Genomic DNA, 17762 nt, shown 5'->3' with positions numbered 1-17762 from the left:
ATGCATAAGTTGACCATGATACTCGTAGATATTCCACGTAAATAAAACTTTAGGCATGAATTAATTAATACTACAGAGTTATGATCCACAATACGAATCTTTACAACGTATAAAAAGTATATTCAAAAGTTTTTACAAGAGAAAAACAAAAGCCTACTTTATCACTGTCCAATGCTATAACCTGAGATGTGACAGTGATAAATATTTTAAACATCATTTCCTGTTTCTTTTCCCTCGTCGCCGACCAGCAAACTTGTATTTCCATTCATAGTGAGCAAAATGAGAAAAAACATTCATTTTCGGGACATTTTCGCCCACATGTATACTATAAAGAAACAGATCAACGCAAACACGACGACCTGGATGACATGATTTGATCCATTCTGTATGATCTTTTTGTTCAATCTTCTTACGTTGTTCTTCACCCCTGCTTGAGCTTTTATCAATGTCATTTGCTGCAACAAGACAAAAAAAAAGAAAAACAAAAGTTTGAATCTGTCAGAAGAGAGGTGGTATGGGCAATTACACAAGTATTCAATTCAACCGATGCAAATCAATATGAGGACTGATTTCTTATAGTTGAGTTCTTTTAATCTACTGGAGCAACCTGTTGCTTTGTTAAGATGAAATATAACTTTTTATTGATATAATAGAAAGAGACTAGTGCGCTTTAGAGATGCAAATGAAAAAATAACTAAAAATTAGAAAGGATTGTCAAAAAATGAAAGCAAAAACAAAATATCCGTGCTCCAAAATAATTTTAACAAATGGATAGTCAAAAGTTAGTTCTGATTCTATTGCTTTCCCTGTCGGCTTCTTTTACTCCAATTATGTCATTTATATTTTCTCACGTAATCACGACTTAATTTTTTCTCACAAGTACGAACATCAATAAGTAAAAACTAAGAATTAAAAATCAAAATACAAAACACCAGTGGAAATATGACAACCATGGACAGTATTAAGAAAGCAATTACATACCAACTGATCTAGAAAATCTTGCTGAGACTTTGCTTCTGTCCCAATGTCTTGAGCAATCTGCACATGACAATTACCAGACACCATAAAGTAAAGATCAAAAGATTATTCTGGAATAAGTAAACAAACTGGCATATATAATCTGTACTTTATTTCAATAAAATCACAATTATGATAAAACTTTGAAGAACCACAAGAAATCATAGGTCACAGCGAGAAGGGTGGGGATTCCACTATGCCAAATTGAGATCCTACGAGTTTTGCACATTGAAGAGAAAATAATGATAATGATAATAGTAAAAAGCCAACCAGTTGTCAGACAAAGTTACTTTTGCAGATTAACATGTTTTTGTTATTCAAGTAGCCAATAATCAGACATTCAATTTTGGGACCACAGAAAACAATACATAGTCTGTTCTTTTTACCTCAATAAGAGAAGAGAGGAGCTTACATTGATAATATGAAGCAGAAGGAGCTGCAAGACAATAAAGAAAGCATTCCATTCCCCATTTATATCTTCCATCTATAGTATTTTTGCCCTGGTGGATCTCTCTTTCATTTAATAAAAGCCTAGAATCTTGGATTACTAATTGATAGAATACTGGTCATCCGAATTTTTTTTTAATGATATTCAAGAAAAGAGTTCCATTTGCTGTGCCAAGGCCGTTAAACACAAGGAACCATAAAAGAAAAACCTACTCTTAGGATGATTTGTTTTCCATATGGCTTGTCAAGCTCCTATGTGCAATGGTGGGTGCTCTATAATTAGAGATCAGGTGGTGATAAAACCTTGCAGTATATCCTACATCGATAAAGGGAAGTGTTATTGAATATCCTCTCAAAAACCATTTGAACTAACCAGTATCCACTAAATAGTTGGTTTGGTGTCTCATTATCAAGCTCTACATTTACCTGAGGAGGTGCTCCTCAATTATCAAACCCTCAAAAACCTTTTGTTAGGTTTAATTCATCCTTGTCAGTATTACCCATAATATTTTCTTTTGGTAATTTCGAGCTAGGTGTTATTCTGTTGGATTGGAGTCCTTTTTGTGCGTTTGTATGTTCTATGATTTCTCTCCAGGTAATTAGCCTCCAGGTCAATTACAAAACTTCTAATTGAAGAGTACTAATAATAAATTCTGTTTGAGGTTTACATCATCCCATGTTCCTGGCTAAAAGTAGTCAATGAATCCTCACAGATAGATGAGTATCTTGGAAATCCAGACCCATAGAATCCTTCCAACAATTATAACTTATACGGGCTTGTTACATTATTAGTATGCATTTCTTTCATTTCTTATGAAGCATTCTGAATGGTGATGAGCCAATAGACGCGAAATGCAAGAGCGAAGACTTATAAAATTGGATTCTGCTTGTACTGGTTCAATGTCAATGTCGCATATATCCCGTTTTTCTTGACTAACGAGAAGTAAGGTATCTTATCTAAAAAATAATGGAGGGGAATCACGAAACTTCACAGAAAGAAAACCATGCCCGTCAACTGGCTGTTACCGCCTTTATAAAGAAATCCAAAGATAAGCATACAGCATACAACTATACCACATTTACAGCTCATAAACTCAAATAAGAAAGGAACCAAAAGGAGTGCAAATTCCAAGAGTACCAATACAGGTAGATCAACCTCGAACATGGCTAAATTCGAATAATATAGGAGCACTGAAAGAAAATTTTATTTCTAGTTATCCGATGAAGATACCAGCAATGTGTAGCTGCGTGTTCTAGTTTGCAATTCAATAAACCTAAGTACAAAGCTGTAACATAGATTAACGAAGAAACTTTTTACTCACGTTTCTAAGCCTTTTAACTTGGCTGTGGAGACCAACGATCTCGTCGTCCAAGTCCCCTTGCATCGGATCGATCTGCAGTTGAATTTCATCGGAAGCAGCCGCCGGTCTTGTGCTAAGCCCCTCCCTGAATACCCAAAACAATGAACGATTGCACTTGGTGACATGAATTGGGTAACCATCATTCTTAACGCCGGTAAATATATAATTTTTTTTTGAAAAATCCCACGAAATAAATGATCCAAACTCGTAATCCTTGGAAAACTTATATAGTACCTGTGAATTTAACATGAAAGAAGAAGGAGAAATACCTGGAGCGAAAAGGGGCGGCGTCGCCATTGTAGAAGGAACTACCGCCACGAAACGAACTGGACGCCATGAAAACCTAATCCGAAGAGTGATGAATGGAGTAGGAACAAGACGAATCGGTACAACCAAATTCAGAATCCTGGGGTCCAACAAGAAGGTAAGAGATCGAAGCAAATTGGGAATTTTCCGATCAAAGCCGCGTTGGCGAGGCGTTTAATAGTTGTATTTGTTTTGAAAAATATAAACACGAATTAGGGAATGGAAAATTGTCTTAACAATATTTTTCGAAAAATTCGAGTAATTCCAAATCTTATATTTTTCAATTTTCTTTCGTTATCTTAACAAATAAGTTTTTGATAAATGGAGATATTTTAATCTCATAATTAAATATAACATTTGCAAAATAAGGAATTTGAATTTAAAAAATAATATATATATGTATATATATAAGATTTTAAAAAAAATTAGACCAAGACGATTTTAAAAAACATGTTAAATAGCTCATTTTCTTAAAATTTTATTTTTGTTTTTAGATCTTGTTTTTCATAAATTGTGAATATGAGTTATTCGGTTTGTATTTTTTTAGATTCACAATTAAACACAGCATATGAAATTTTAATCTGAATTTTAAAAATTTAAAATAATTTTTGAATTATGAATTGAATTAAATGTGCCTTAAAATTTCAATTTAATCTATCATAAAACTTTATTTTTGAAGGAAATCATATGTTGAGATAGTTAGAAAAAAATTAGATAAAGGTTAAAATAGTAAAACATAATATTATAACCATAAAACGGTTACAAAATTTATAAGCATCAAAATTATTGTTATTAACATACTTTCAATTGTATCGTTTACTATAATTATGCTCGTTCACAATAATTCACTGTACTTATTGTATGTCATGTCAATGCAGTTTTATAAGTACAGAAAGAAATAAAAAAAGGATCATAATACTAAAAAATAATTAACAATGAATATAAAAAAAGTTGCACCTTTATTTTAGCAACATTTGATTCAAAAATGAATTATTGCCTTTTGGATTTTGAGACAACTGCTGCTTTTTTTGTGATCAATCTCCTTTATTGTTATTATTTAAAAAATTGATAAAGAAAGTATTCAACTTTGTTAAAAATATATATTTGAGAATTATTGTAATTAAAGAAAAGTTGAAGTTTATAAAATATAACAAAATTTTAAATTAAATTAATACAAAACGGTCAAAAACATAATATTTAAAAAAATAGTTACTTTTTTTAATAAATTGTATGATTTTGTTTAATTAATCGTAAATAATTTGTTAATTTTCTATACTTTTGAAAAAGACTCGTAAATTAATAATATGCACTATTGGTAATATTTTAAAATTTTTTTATCTAAAACCATTTTTAGATAGACATCGATAAAATATTATCTCTGTCTATGTTAGATAGAAGAACACTATTAGGCTTGTTGGTCGGTGGGTTGTGTTTCATAGAAAATGTAGAGGTAATTGCAAATATAGCAATTAGACTAAAAACAATTAAGTATATAATAATATTTTAAAAATTTTATAAACATAGCAAAATTTATCAATAATTATATCATGTTGTAAATATTGATCTATCATCGATAAAAATCTGTCACCAATAAATATTTTGCTATATTTGTAATTTTTTTAAACAACGGGTCCGTATTTTAAGTATTTCATGCATTGGGTTTGTGCCATTTTTTCTTTTTAAAAATTGTAAATATCTTTTTTTCTATATTTAAAAACACCACAAATAATAAATAATAAATAAATAAAGTAACTGCGGAGGCGCGAAAGCAGACGTTGGCTCTGGCCCCGCGATCTTGATTGTCATCAGTTCACCGGCAAACTCTCGCCTATCCGCAAAGTGAAAGCAATGTGAAGAGGGCTTAAGCCTGCAAATCTCCCTATAGGAATGCGTCCATTTCTTCGCAAAACCCATTTGATGACACGCTTGTTTTTCACCCACCACTCATTCTCCAACTCAACACTCATAATTCCTCAATCTTCTCGCTCTTTCCAAATCCCTCTCTTCAATATCCCACACGTTAGTTCGCCCCTCTCTCTCTCTCATATATGTTTTGTGTTGTTATTTATGTTTGCCGCATTTTTTTCTCTACTGAGTTGTGTAGTAAATTATATTCTTAGGGTGTTTTTCGGCCGAATTCAAGCTCTGGGATTCGTTGGTTTTCCTCGAAGTCTCGTGTTGAAGCTATGCAGAATCTGGAGGCCATTTCGTATCTGTCGCAGAGGGAAGCAGCTGAGGTCGATGAGATTCTTATGGGATCTCTCGGGTTCAGCGTCGATCAATTGATGGTTAGTTTTGCTATTGTTTGCTTCATTTCTCGAAATTCTTTTGATGGGTGTCAGCAAATGTTTCGCTTTTCTACTTGGGTCCAAAATTGGTCTCATTCGACACTCTACTGTACAGAAAGTTAACCTGTTCAAATATTTTGGGTTCAGGAGCTGGCTGGATTGAGTGTAGCCACTTCAGTAGCAGAGGTATGCTCCCATTAGCATTTAATTTGGGTAGAAATGGGTGGGTGGTACTTACCATTTGGTGAAATTGAATTGTAGTTTGTCAACGGTTTCATTTTTGTTTATCAATGATATTGTTGTATCCTTGCACGTCTATAGAGCACTGAGCTCACTGGGGCATGCGTGTAATTGTAGGTTATTTTTGTGGTAACAGTTTGATGTATCAGTGTTAACTTACTCTGGCCACTGTTTTCCTTCTACAGTTAGTGTATGGATCATATTCTTTTGTCGATTATTCTATATCTCAACCCTTAGTGTCTTTCACACAAGTTAGAAGGCACCCTGGAGGAATCTTTGTGTAGCTCAACCAAATAGGATGAAGGAGGTTAAATAAACTTTTGTTGAGCAAATAATTTGAGACCCAGGATTTTATTTTCTTATATCAACGAACCACTCACCAATCACCCTTGGCAATTTTTCTTTTTCGCGTCAATGAATACATCTATTCAACAGGTTTACAAAGCCAGTGAGTATAAGCGTGTTCTTGTTATCTGTGGTCCTGGAAACAATGGTGGAGATGGTCTCGTGGCTGCTCGTCATCTGTTTCACTTTGGATACAAGCCATCTATTTGTTATCCAAAGAGGACTGCAAAGCCTCTTTATACTGGTTTGGTTACTCAGGTTGAGTTTTTAAAGAATATTTGTAATCTTTTCCCTGCTCATTACTGGTTTGGCTGAATTTCTGATCCAACATAGCTGTTTTGTAGCTGGAATCACTGTCAGTTCCTTTCTTGACAGTGGACGACTTGCCTTTGGATTTGTCAAAGGATTTTGACATTATAATTGATGCAATCTTTGGTTTCTCTTTCCATGGTAATATCTTCCTGCTTTTCCATTTTACGTCTTCCTGCTTTGAGTGATCAAATTATTGTTTCATAGAATTAAACCATTACCATCAATTAGTCATTTCTTTTCTCTAAATTTGGAGTATGGGACAGGAGAACTGTTCATGGATTAGTACCTCAGAACTGATGGACAAGACAATGAATTATTAAAGAAGCAACCTTAAATGCTGTATCAAGATCTCTGGGTTCTAATTTACATATTGCATATTCTATAAAGGAAATGCATTGTATTTAAGATTATTATCTAGCAATTCTAAGAAGCCTCAGCCATATAAATAACGGACCTAAAACTTGTTTTTATTTTTCATCTTCACTGATAGGATGGAATTTGGTCATTTCTTTTCACTGTGACGATATTTTCACTGGTTTTGCTATTTATTCAAACCATCTCCACCATTACAATTTTCGTATTTGTCACAAGTCTTTCATTTTTTAAAATGACAGGGGTTTTGTTATTATAGAAAAAGAAACGAAAAAAAGAAGACACTGCACACAATACCATATTTTAATCAGAATAACTCTTCTATATTATTTTTTCATATTGATAGTCATTTGTTATTTATTTACTTATTTTAATTTTTAGGTGCTCCAAGGCCACCATTTGATGATTTGATCCAAAGGCTTACCTCTTTAAATGATTACAAGGAAGCAAATCAAAGAAGTCCTGCTATTGTTTCTGTAGATATTCCATCTGGATGGCATGTTGAAGAAGGGGATATTAGTGATAGCAGCTTTAAACCTGATATGTTGGTATGATATCGTTTGATTTTAATTAAATATTTATGTTTATTACATAAATTTGTAAAATTCCTCCTGAACCAATTTTATATAAATAAACCAACTAGATCGCCAAACTTCATTTATGCTAGGTTTCTCTGACTGCCCCAAAGCTATGTGCAAAGAAATTCAATGGTCCACATCACTTTTTAGGCGGCAGATTTGTGCCACCATCTATTGTGAACAAATATAACCTTCATCTTCCTCCTTATCCTGGCACTGCAATGTGTGTTCGAATAGGAAAGCCTCCACAAGTTGATATTGCTGCTCTTAGAGAAAACTATATTTCTCCAGAATTTCTTGAAGAAAATGTAGATGCTGATCCTATTCGTCAGGTGAATACTAGATTCTTGTCACTTAATGAAGGTTCTCTATTCTGATGTTGCTTATATTGACTTACATCTTCTATAATGAAGTTACAACTTTTCTTTATTCCAAAAAACTCCCTTGTTAACTTTATTGTTTCTAGCTGTAGTCAACCAGTAGTTATCTTGCAGTTCCGCAAATGGTTTGACGATGCAGTTGCTGCTAATTTAAGGGAACCTAATGCAATGTCTTTGTCCACAGCTACAAGTGATGGAAAACCGTGAGCTCAGTTTCTCTTTCTTTTGACAGTTCTTTGCTGATCTTTTCTACACTCTTTCTTTTGAATGCAACATTACTTCATGTTGAATTTGATATTTTTTAAACATTTCTGGTTATGTAAACTTTAGACAATCATTTACCACTTGAATGTAGAAAATTTGGTTAACAATCAATCATGTGGGTCTTCTTTTGTTGATGGGAATGGCATCGCAATAGAGTTCAAGCTTTGGAATTAGACATCCACGTTCTTTCTTCGATCTTGTGGAGTTTTCCTAAGGGAGTGGTCTGTTGGAGGATGGAGGCTGGTGGGGTTATAGCTCAATGATCGTGGGTTTAGCCTTTAGCTAGATCATTTTTTTTTTCTTTAGTTGAGGTGCATGAGATGAGACTGGTAATGCCCAGGAGAAAAGAAAAATATTATGGAGTATATCCAACAAGGTCATCGAGCAAGTTATAATTTACATGCTTGTATGAGGAGGGTATACAAGGAGAGAGGGAAACGAGGTTCTCAGTGAGAAATCTTTTTTCCACCCCGTTAACACGAGCTTCCATATAGCAATAGAATATCAGCTAGCCTGAACATAACTTAACTGATTAAGACATTGTGTCTTTGACATGAAGGTTAGAGATTTGAATACTCAATCTCACATAAGGGGAAGAAGAAGGAAAATAGAATAGGAGAGAGGTAAACATGCAACTTTATTTGTTCATTTTTCAGTTTCAAGATAAGCCTAGTTGATATCTAATGCAATTAAACACATTCTCCATCTTTTCTTTCTCTCTTAGCATTTCTCAATGTTTTTTACTTTCTAGAATATCAGAAAACCATTTTTATCATCCTCTTTCTGATGAAACTCTTTTTAATTTGCTCATTCTGATTTCTTTTTGTCCTGACATAATTGGTGTAGCATCAAATAACTGGACCCTCACAATTCTCCATTAGACCATTCGCTGTGAACCTCTAAGTTCCACTTGAATCTAAAATTATTATTTCTAGTCTTGATGATAACTGAAAAGTGTCCTGTTTCGATACAAAGAAAAAGAAAAAAAAAAAAGAAATGAAGGAAAGAAGAAATTTTATTTATAGAAGGGATTGACCTTTCTGGTTCACTTTGCCCCTTCAGATCATCTCGCATGGTTTTGCTAAAAGGAGTTGATGAAGATGGTTTTGTCTGGTCAGTATATGAGATTATTATCAAGTGGAAGCAAATAATATTTTCCCTTCACCTGAAAATAACTCCTCTCTTATTGCTGCATTGTGGTCTGCAGGTACACAAATTATGAAAGTCGGAAAGCACATGATCTAGCTGAAAATCCTCGTGCTTCACTTCTTTTCTTCTGGGAAGGTCTCAATAGGCAGGTGAAATAACAACTTTCAGTTTTATTCTATTTTTATAATTACTATAAGTTGAAAATATCATTAGGGATGCAATTTTTTCTGCCCATTAAATTCCTCATGAATGTGTGCTTGATTAGGTCCAGTTGATCTACCACATTCTGTTCTTGAATGTGCTTGAAAATTGAAACCTAGTGGTCAATCAAAGTTCTTAACTTACTTTCACCTCCTAGTTCTGGTAGCAGCTTGGTCTTTTGTTCTTGTTATGGAATATTTTGTGAAATTACTCTATTTATCTGGTTGAATCTGTAATTGTTTTTTAAAAGAACTAGTGCTCATATAGATGGCTAGGCCATAGAAAAAATGTCTAGGCCCAGTATACGCAGCATAGGTTTTTGTTTATGCTCTGTTTGTGTTGGGTTATTCTTTTTGTTAGCCCACTTGTGTTCTTTCATTCAAAAAGCACGGATTTCCAACAAAAAGAGAGGAGATGAATTAAAGAAGGCATCTCAACTAATAGTAACAAAAGAATAACAAATAACTATGTAAAAGTTGAAAAGTATGAAATAAGAGAGGCAATTAAGCTGGTGAATTCCCAAATATGCACCAAAGGAGCCTAATGTTTTGAAAAGATCAATTTCCAATGATATACTCCAGAAAATTGCAAATAAACTCCTCAGTATAATATAAACCCTCTCTTGAAAAAGGATGATGTAGGATGGTGTCCTTAATCGTTTCACAACAGTGAAATGTTGATAGTTTTTCCTCCCTGCATTTGTAATTTCATTTGCTCATTGAAATTTGTTTCTTTTATATATATATGCATACTCATTAGAAAAAGAGCACCTTGATAACACATGATTCAAGTCTTGAGTAGACAGTCTTCTTTCGTAGGGATTACATTTTATGCGAAGATGAGGGCAAAAAAATTTGAATGATATCATGAGTGTCCTTCCTTCTAATGCACCAAGCCAAGCGAACAACTTCACACCTTTTTTTCTTTTGGGTGGGGGGTTTTGAAGGTTAAGTGAAGAACAAGTGATGAGAAAGAGACAGAGGGAAGCAAAACGAGTAAAGTAGTCAGATTTTCCTGAAAAATGGCCAAGGAATGAATGACCCGGATATGATAGCTACTGGACTCTGAGATGTAAACTAACTCTCACCCTTGGAAACGGTCAATCTAAAACGAAAATTTCAAAGTGGTCCCTCCAGATAGATTAACAGAGCTAACTATTAGGCTATGCTATAGTAAGTATAAAAGAATATAGATGCATAAAACATGATTGTGATCGTCATATTCTGTCTACAGGTCCTCCCAAACTCTGATTTTGCTTTCATTCTGGATATAGTAAACAGTAAAATCAAGGAAGCGAGTGAGAGAGATGGAGATCATGAGAGTTCCTATAGTTGACTTTAAACTCCTTACTAGAACTCTAATCATCTGGATGGGTTTCCTGCTTGCTCACTATGATCTTTTCTGCCATTGAGCACGTAGTTAAGTTCAGAACTAGTAACGTTTCCTTCTTTTATCTATCTTGCAGCAGTACATGAATTGAAATCTTAGTCAAATTTATACTTGTTTCTCTCAAATCCTTTACCGTAGGTTTCACTTTTTTGAAAGACAGGCTTGGAATCTTACCATAGTTTTTTTCGGTTTTCAAAGCTTGTTTTGGATTTTGAAAACACTCACTAGATAATAAATTATGGAAATAGTATTTGTCAGTTTAATTTTCAAAAATAACAAATAAAAGACCAAATGCTAAACAACATGCCTAAATTTTCCTAATCATTGTCATTTTGGGCAGTCTGTTAGACAAGTATATTGCCTTTGGGACCACTGGAAGTGTAAGTGTATATTTACTAAAGCCTTGGATGATTTTAACTTGCATGCGGAAGCTTCTCTTGTTTCATATGTATCTTTGAATATTTTCTTGAAATTAAGAAATTCACTAGGGAAGAAATAATTTTGATAATCTTGCACTCTTTTCTATTAAATAAACCTTCTATACTCAAATCATTAGCTTTTAGTATTTTCCATACTTCATAATATTTATCTGGGATTCTTTCACGACTATAGTGGCAAATGTCAGCGCCTTCATCTCTCTTTTTGACTAAGGCAACGCAGTATCTATGAATATACCTGCTATATTAAATATTGTCTAATCGTTACTTTGTAGGTAAGAGTGGAAGGATCTGTACAGAAAGTTTCTGAAGAGGAATCTGAGCAGTATTTCCACAGCCGTCCTCAAGGAAGCCAGCTCGGTGCAATAGCGAGCCCACAGGTCCGTATTAATGCATTCTTCATTCTGTGAATAATGGAAATGCTGATATTGCTAGATTTACGATGCTTCTTTCTCATTCAGAGTTCTGTAGTTCCTGGAAGACATTTTCTCATCAATAAGTACAAGGAACTAGAAGATACATTCTCGAATGGGTATGCTCACTTTTATCTTGAGCGACCAACCAACAAGAAGACATTGTGAATTAAAATAACTGTTTCCAATATTTCTACATGCATCCAAACACATTGACTGAAGTTGATATCTTGTTCTTCTATTTGCAGAAGTTTGATTCCGAAACCAAAACACTGGGGAGGATACAGGCTTAAACCAGAACTTTTTGAGTTTTGGCAGGGGCAGCCATCTCGGTTACACGACAGGTTATTTTCATCCCTCTAAGGGCAGGTGGTTTACTAATACTCTAGTTGGGTGCATGTCATTGGATAATAGATGTGTCGCAGCATTGCAAGCTTTCTGTTAATATTTTTGGTCAAGTGAGTGGATTAAGTTAGTGCTTGGATTGTCTATCAATCAGAAAAACTAACATGGAAAGTTTCACTGGGCTTTTGGCTATACAATAATTTCATTTCTAGCTATCAAAAATGTATTTGAGGATTAATGCGGCTGAGTTGGTAGGGAATTCTCAGGTCATGAAATAATTCACTCTAAAGAACTTGGAAGATTTTAAATAAGTTTTTTCTACTGTCTAGTTTACTCTCAATTGAGAACTTGAAAGAGATCACAAGAGAGGGGTACGCTGAGAGAATGATGTTCTCTCCAATATCCCCTTTTTTAGGGAGAGTCAGAAATCCTTTGCAAAGCATTATAAATTCAGAATTCCTAGGAAGAGAGCTTTCAAAAATCCTGGAATTTCTTTCCAGCGCATAATGCATTCAGAATTCCTAGATCTGGGTGACTTTTTTTTGTTTCCTTGTTTTTTTCTTTTCCTTGTTTTCTTCCATGGTTTGCTGTTGGAACACTGAACCTTCAGAACATATGGTCGTGCTTGAAATTGAAATGAGTTCACATAGAAAATTTTGACTAGTCATCCTTTTGAGAATAAAGCCATGACCCTGTTGAATAATGCTTTTGACACATTTCGTGTTGAAAGGAATAGATTTAAAAATAATAATAATAATAAAGAAAATAAAAAGAACTTTTAGAGGGATGTAGGTTCTTTGCAGATTTTAGGAAGAGGGTTGATTTTTTTTTGTCTACTTGGTGTCTGGTTTTTGAAGATCATTGTAATTATTATTATTTTTTATTCCTTTTTGTAAACTCTTTTAGGTTTGGGATATTTTTCATCTGCCTATCCTTAGTTCCTATTCTCTTAAAAAGAACTCTACATAAATTATTGGTGTCAACTGATGATTCTGACCACTGGTAAAGAAAAGCTTAGATTCATTATGATACTTATTGCCCATACATCTTCTCTTTCAGTATGGATAAGATACAATCTTAAGGCACCATCTTTTCCCTTATATTTTTTAGTTTTTCTTGTTTTATCTTAATTTTCAATAATATTAAGGAAACACTTGAATTACTAACAAAAACTGATGTTCGAAAACTACCTTTTTCTTAGTTTAAAAGATATCAGTTCTCTTCAAAAGTTCGATTCTTTGAATTACTCACAGGTATTGCATGGTTCTTTTCTTAACAGGTTGCAATATTCCCCTTGCGATATAGATGGAAAAAAAGCTTGGAAAGTAGAACGGTTGGCTCCTTGATGGCTCCTCCATCATTCACGTACCTTGTTCTTTCCTTTTACATATCATGCTTCTTTTTATTTTTCCCTCTTTTATGTTTAATGTCAAGGTTGCTATCTAACATTCTACTGTTGCATGATTTAATGAATAATTGCAAACGTTACGGCTGCCATCAAAATATATCTATGCGACATGTTCATGCAATTTCTTATTTGCCTTACTATCAGAGAGCATATTTTTAAATAAAATAGCATGTTTTCTACTAGAATAACAGGTTTATATATATCCAAATGTATATGGACTAGGAAGTGGATGTATAACCCCAACCTAAATAACCTTTTATTTTGGCTTACTAGCATATTGATCTATGGCTTACTTCTTTTGGGAGGTCAGCTTCAGGTGACAAGGAGGGTTATTAACGACTAAAAAAACATGTTTGCGAGTGATTTTGAGATGTTTATGAACGCATTTAAAGTGCACATTTAATTACGCAAAATCAATTCCTTATTTTATTTTACATTTCTAACTGCATTTTTCATAATAATAAAATTGATTTTGGAGGATTTAAAGTCATATTTTCTGAGTGATTTTAAAAAATCACAAAGAGCATGTAATAAGTATTTTACATAATTTTAAAAAAATCACAAAAAGCATGTAATAAGTATTTTACATATGGGTTTGAGTAAGGGTGCATAACTCAATCTATGGTATTATATTTTTATCTCATTGTTAGCTTGGGAATTTGGTCCATGAATTTTGAAGTTTATATTATTGGTTTTATTACTGTGGAGTTTCATTAGACAAATTCAAATTTATATTTTACAAAACAATTTATCTCTAAGTTTTGAATTTGTCGGTTTATAGACTAAACTGGTAATTTAACCATTTCATTTTTACTCCCTTTCCATAGGTGGCAGTGTAACATATGTTAGTTCATGTATTTTTAAAATGTTCAATTTTGGTTTTTATATTCTTTGACGGTTGTACTGTCGAATTTTTTTATCCTTTTAAAATAAAGTAGAAATGAAAATGAATAGTTGATACAGTCGTTTTTCCAAACTTGAAGCTGTTACGAAAGGATCAATTTGTTGGAAACATATCAAGGATTTAGGTAGGGGGAAGCCTTAAGATTTCGTTGAATGGGGAAAAAGGGGCTTCATGTCATGTTGTCTTTTGCACTGCCAAAGAAATCCAATAGCCTTCATTCAGCCTCTACTAACTGGGTTGTTCTAGAAGGGATCCAATGCAAAGCTCGGCCTCAATTAATCATTTTCATTTTTCCTTTTCTAAACAATGTTTTTTTTATTATTATTATTTTAAATAAAAGAGTATTATGACACCTTTATGCAAAATACATATATACATATACACATATATATATCAAAACAATTTAATGTATTAGAAAAAGGGTTAAAAATGCGTTACTAACATTTTGTAAAAGTAACAATTTAGTCTACTTATAATTTGGTCTATATACTTTCAATTCTGTAACAATTTGATTTATGAACTTTCAAATTTGTAAAAATTTAGTCCTAACATTAAAAAGTCATAATTAAATATTTAATTATTTTTTTATAATGCATGTAGATTTTGTATTGATAAAAATATTGAGTCTCGATTTTGTGCATCTCTTTATATGCAAAAGAAAAATCTCATTAAATTTTAACGTAAATTGCTATAGTATATACTAAATCGTAAAAGAATTCTAAAGTATAAATACTAAATCATTACGTAATGAAATTCAACTACACAGTTGCTTTAACGAAAGTTTGAGAACTAAAAAATAATATTAATTTTCCTTCAAAAACAAATAAAAAGAATAGGTATAAGCATGTGATTTAAAAAAATAAAAATAAAATCATATTTATGAGGTTAATATTTTAGCAATAGAATGGGAAGGTTTTTCCATGATGTGGATTTCTGATATTTTTGAAGATCTTTGCCTTTTACACTGATATAGACCGCCAATGATTAAGATATTTAAAGGTTTTATTTTCCCTCTCTCTATTTTAAATTGATAGATTACATTTTAAAATGTTTATAAACTCAAAGGAAGCTTTTCTTTATATTATTTGGTCTTAGATAGAGATTAGAGTCTAAAAAACAATTATATTTGTTTGTTGTTGTTGCTTTGTTTTGGTTGGACTAAATTATAAAAAATGTCTCTAATCTTTGTATTTTATCTTTAAACTTTCGAAAATGGTTCAAAAATATTATTACTATTAATTTTGGATGAAAAAAAAATACCAAAATGAAAACCAAAATTTCAAGTTAAAACCATAGTTTTAAATTTTTCATCGAACATTTCCATGAGTTTGATATCAATAGAAAGGATGAGCCAATATTTTCATTACATCTTACAAAAATCCACAAATCACAATAAGCAAACATTTGACACTAATCAATATAGCTATAATATAAATAATAAATATGTTTACTTATTTGAAAATAATAAATATTTATTTAATAATTTAAATTTAATTTTTGAATTTTTTTATCATTTTTCTAGAAATATCCATCGAAATCGATTTTTTTGTAAAATTAAGTCTTTGATATATCTATTAAAATCGATATTTTAAACCTTGTTTAAACATAAAACTTTACAAACTTTCACAATATTACAAATAAAAATTTCTCATTACAATATGCTAAAACAATAATTTGTTAAACAAAAAAACACACATTGATACATCTATGAGACTATCACTATGTGTTAATAGTCAAATACATTTTTTATTTGACAATTAATTGTATGTTAATTACGACAACAACTATAGAGATTGGTTGTGTTTGTGATCTATCAGTACGTGTTAATAGTCAAATAAAATTAAGACTATGATTTTAACTTAAAATTTTGGTTGATGATAAAATTGGTGTAAAATTTTGTTCAGTAAGAGTATTTTTGAAGTCTTTTTAAGTTTAAGGGTATTTATGAAAAATTTTCAATAGTTCATGGGTATTTTTAAAACAAAATTTTAACGGTTTTCATTCAAAACTAACGGTATTTGGAATCGTTTTTGAAACTTTTAAAAGTTTAGGATATTTTTGACACAAACTATAAAGTTCATGTGCATTTTTTGTTATTTAACTTTTTATATTATTTAGTTCCAATTTTAAAAACCTTTCAAAAATTAGTGTTTTTTTTTATGGGGAGAATTCAAACTTTCTCATTTGTATGCATGTATTTGAGTTGTGTCATCTATATGAGTTGAGTTGAGTTATGTCATGTATTATAGATTAATTTAGACTAAAGGGTATATGAGGCTTTTAAGAATGAAGCGTTAATGAGCTAGAATTAGGATAAGCCAATATCAAAAGAGAAAAAGCAAAATGCTCTAGGCCCATTACATGAGGCTTGACTTCGACCAAAGTCAAGGTTGGCACTAGAAAGTAACGAGGTATCATGTCTATGCCCAACACAGACATGAAAAGAGAATCCATATATGCCCCGAAAACCCTAAACTAAAGGAGACCAAGGTCAACAAACGCTATAAATAAGGGGAAGCCCCTGAAGCAAGTAAATCATTTCACATACAAAATTTCTCAACTTGCAGTATAGATGTCTTTGCCAACTTAAGCAATGAAACTTGTGTTACCGCACAATCTTTAATTTCAATTACATCCCTAATCTTTCGGTGGCAAAAACTAAACCCTCAAACATATAAAAGTGTTAAAAACTAAATCCTCGAACTTCCATAACTGTTACAAGTTTGAAAATGCCTAATTTTTTATAATAAAAAATTTAAAAGTGGAAATAACTGTCACTCTACTCTCACGACGACTTTTTTACCGTTTTCAAGACCTTCTAGAAAAGTAAAATTGCTAAGAAATTAGTCAAATAGTAAGTTTGAAGGTGTTTCAAGAGACAATACCCTACAAAACAGTTGGAAACAACTTTTAAAAATGTGGGGAAGTTTTAGTTTAGAGGAATCACAAAGGTTGCTATCCATATCTCCATCCCTATCCTCTCTTTCAACACTTCATATACATATATATATATATATATATATATATATATATATATATTTGCATTATCACTCAAAAAGTTGCTTTTTAAGCTTCTTTTGACTAAACTCAACCTCAATTTTAAATTCAATTTTTTTTAAAAGGTAAATTTGACACCAAGTTGACTGAGCCACTTTCTTTCTTTCCCCTCTTCAAAATGGGCATTGGCTTTTATTATTATTACCCATCACTCTCACAAAAAAAATTATGATATATTCATTTGAAAAAAAAAAAAAGAAAAGAAAAGAAAGAGAGAAATTGAGTTTTTTAAAAATGGCCCTTTTTTTTTAATGGATTTTGGGCCAATGCTATTTAATATTCCACAAGTGGGAGAAGGTTGGGTCATTCTCACCAAAGTGGTTGGAGCTTTTGCAACAGAGATTGATTTAATCCAATTATGTGTTGTTGAATGATTTCAAACACCCACTCTCTCACCTTCCTTCAACATCTCTTTCAACCCTTCTAATTAAACCATTAATGGAGGTTGACCCAATTCCCCCCCTCCCCCTTTCTTTGTGCCCTCACTTCATTCCTAAGTTTTCAAAAAAAAGACACATTTCTAATTATTCCTCCTATCATCAACCAAAA

General features: G+C 32.2%; 2 protein-coding genes across 4 annotated transcripts; one reads left to right on the top strand and one right to left on the bottom strand.

Annotated features, from left to right (window-relative positions):
• Positions 1 to 31: 31 nt before the first annotated feature.
• Positions 32 to 3375, bottom strand: LOC103503676 (bet1-like protein At1g29060). The gene is made up of 4 exons (XM_008467963.3): positions 3095 to 3375; positions 2787 to 2910; positions 982 to 1038; positions 32 to 455 (listed from the first exon to the last, which is right to left on the bottom strand). Exons 1-4 carry the CDS (start codon positions 3160 to 3162, stop codon positions 294 to 296), a joined length of 411 nt encoding a protein of 136 aa, XP_008466185.1. The 5' UTR covers positions 3163 to 3375; the 3' UTR covers positions 32 to 293.
• A 1508-nt stretch (positions 3376 to 4883) lies between these two features.
• Positions 4884 to 13373, top strand: LOC103503675 (pyridoxine/pyridoxamine 5'-phosphate oxidase 1, chloroplastic). Of its 3 annotated transcripts, none has more exons than XM_008467961.3 (14): positions 4884 to 5150; positions 5252 to 5419; positions 5567 to 5605; positions 6095 to 6262; positions 6349 to 6454; positions 7070 to 7236; positions 7356 to 7598; positions 7761 to 7849; positions 8973 to 9023; positions 9118 to 9208; positions 11362 to 11466; positions 11548 to 11618; positions 11748 to 11868; positions 13124 to 13373. In XM_008467961.3, exons 1-13 carry the CDS (start codon positions 5019 to 5021, stop codon positions 11860 to 11862), a joined length of 1545 nt encoding a protein of 514 aa, XP_008466183.1. In that variant the 5' UTR covers positions 4884 to 5018; the 3' UTR covers positions 11863 to 11868; positions 13124 to 13373. The 3 variants fall into 3 exon arrangements, with proteins under 3 accessions (XP_008466183.1, XP_008466182.1, XP_008466184.1); XM_008467960.3 differs by having other exon boundaries at positions 4885 to 5150; positions 11748 to 11843; XM_008467962.2 differs by having other exon boundaries at positions 4985 to 5150; positions 5236 to 5419; positions 11748 to 11843.
• The last annotated feature ends 4389 nt before the right edge of the window (positions 13374 to 17762 follow it).

This window comes from Cucumis melo, chromosome 4, assembly GCF_025177605.1.
Source record: "Cucumis melo cultivar AY chromosome 4, USDA_Cmelo_AY_1.0, whole genome shotgun sequence".
NCBI classification, from domain to species: domain Eukaryota; kingdom Viridiplantae; phylum Streptophyta; class Magnoliopsida; order Cucurbitales; family Cucurbitaceae; genus Cucumis; species Cucumis melo.
Note: the sequence above shows the minus strand (reverse complement) of the source record. Positions and strands in the feature narration are given on the sequence as shown.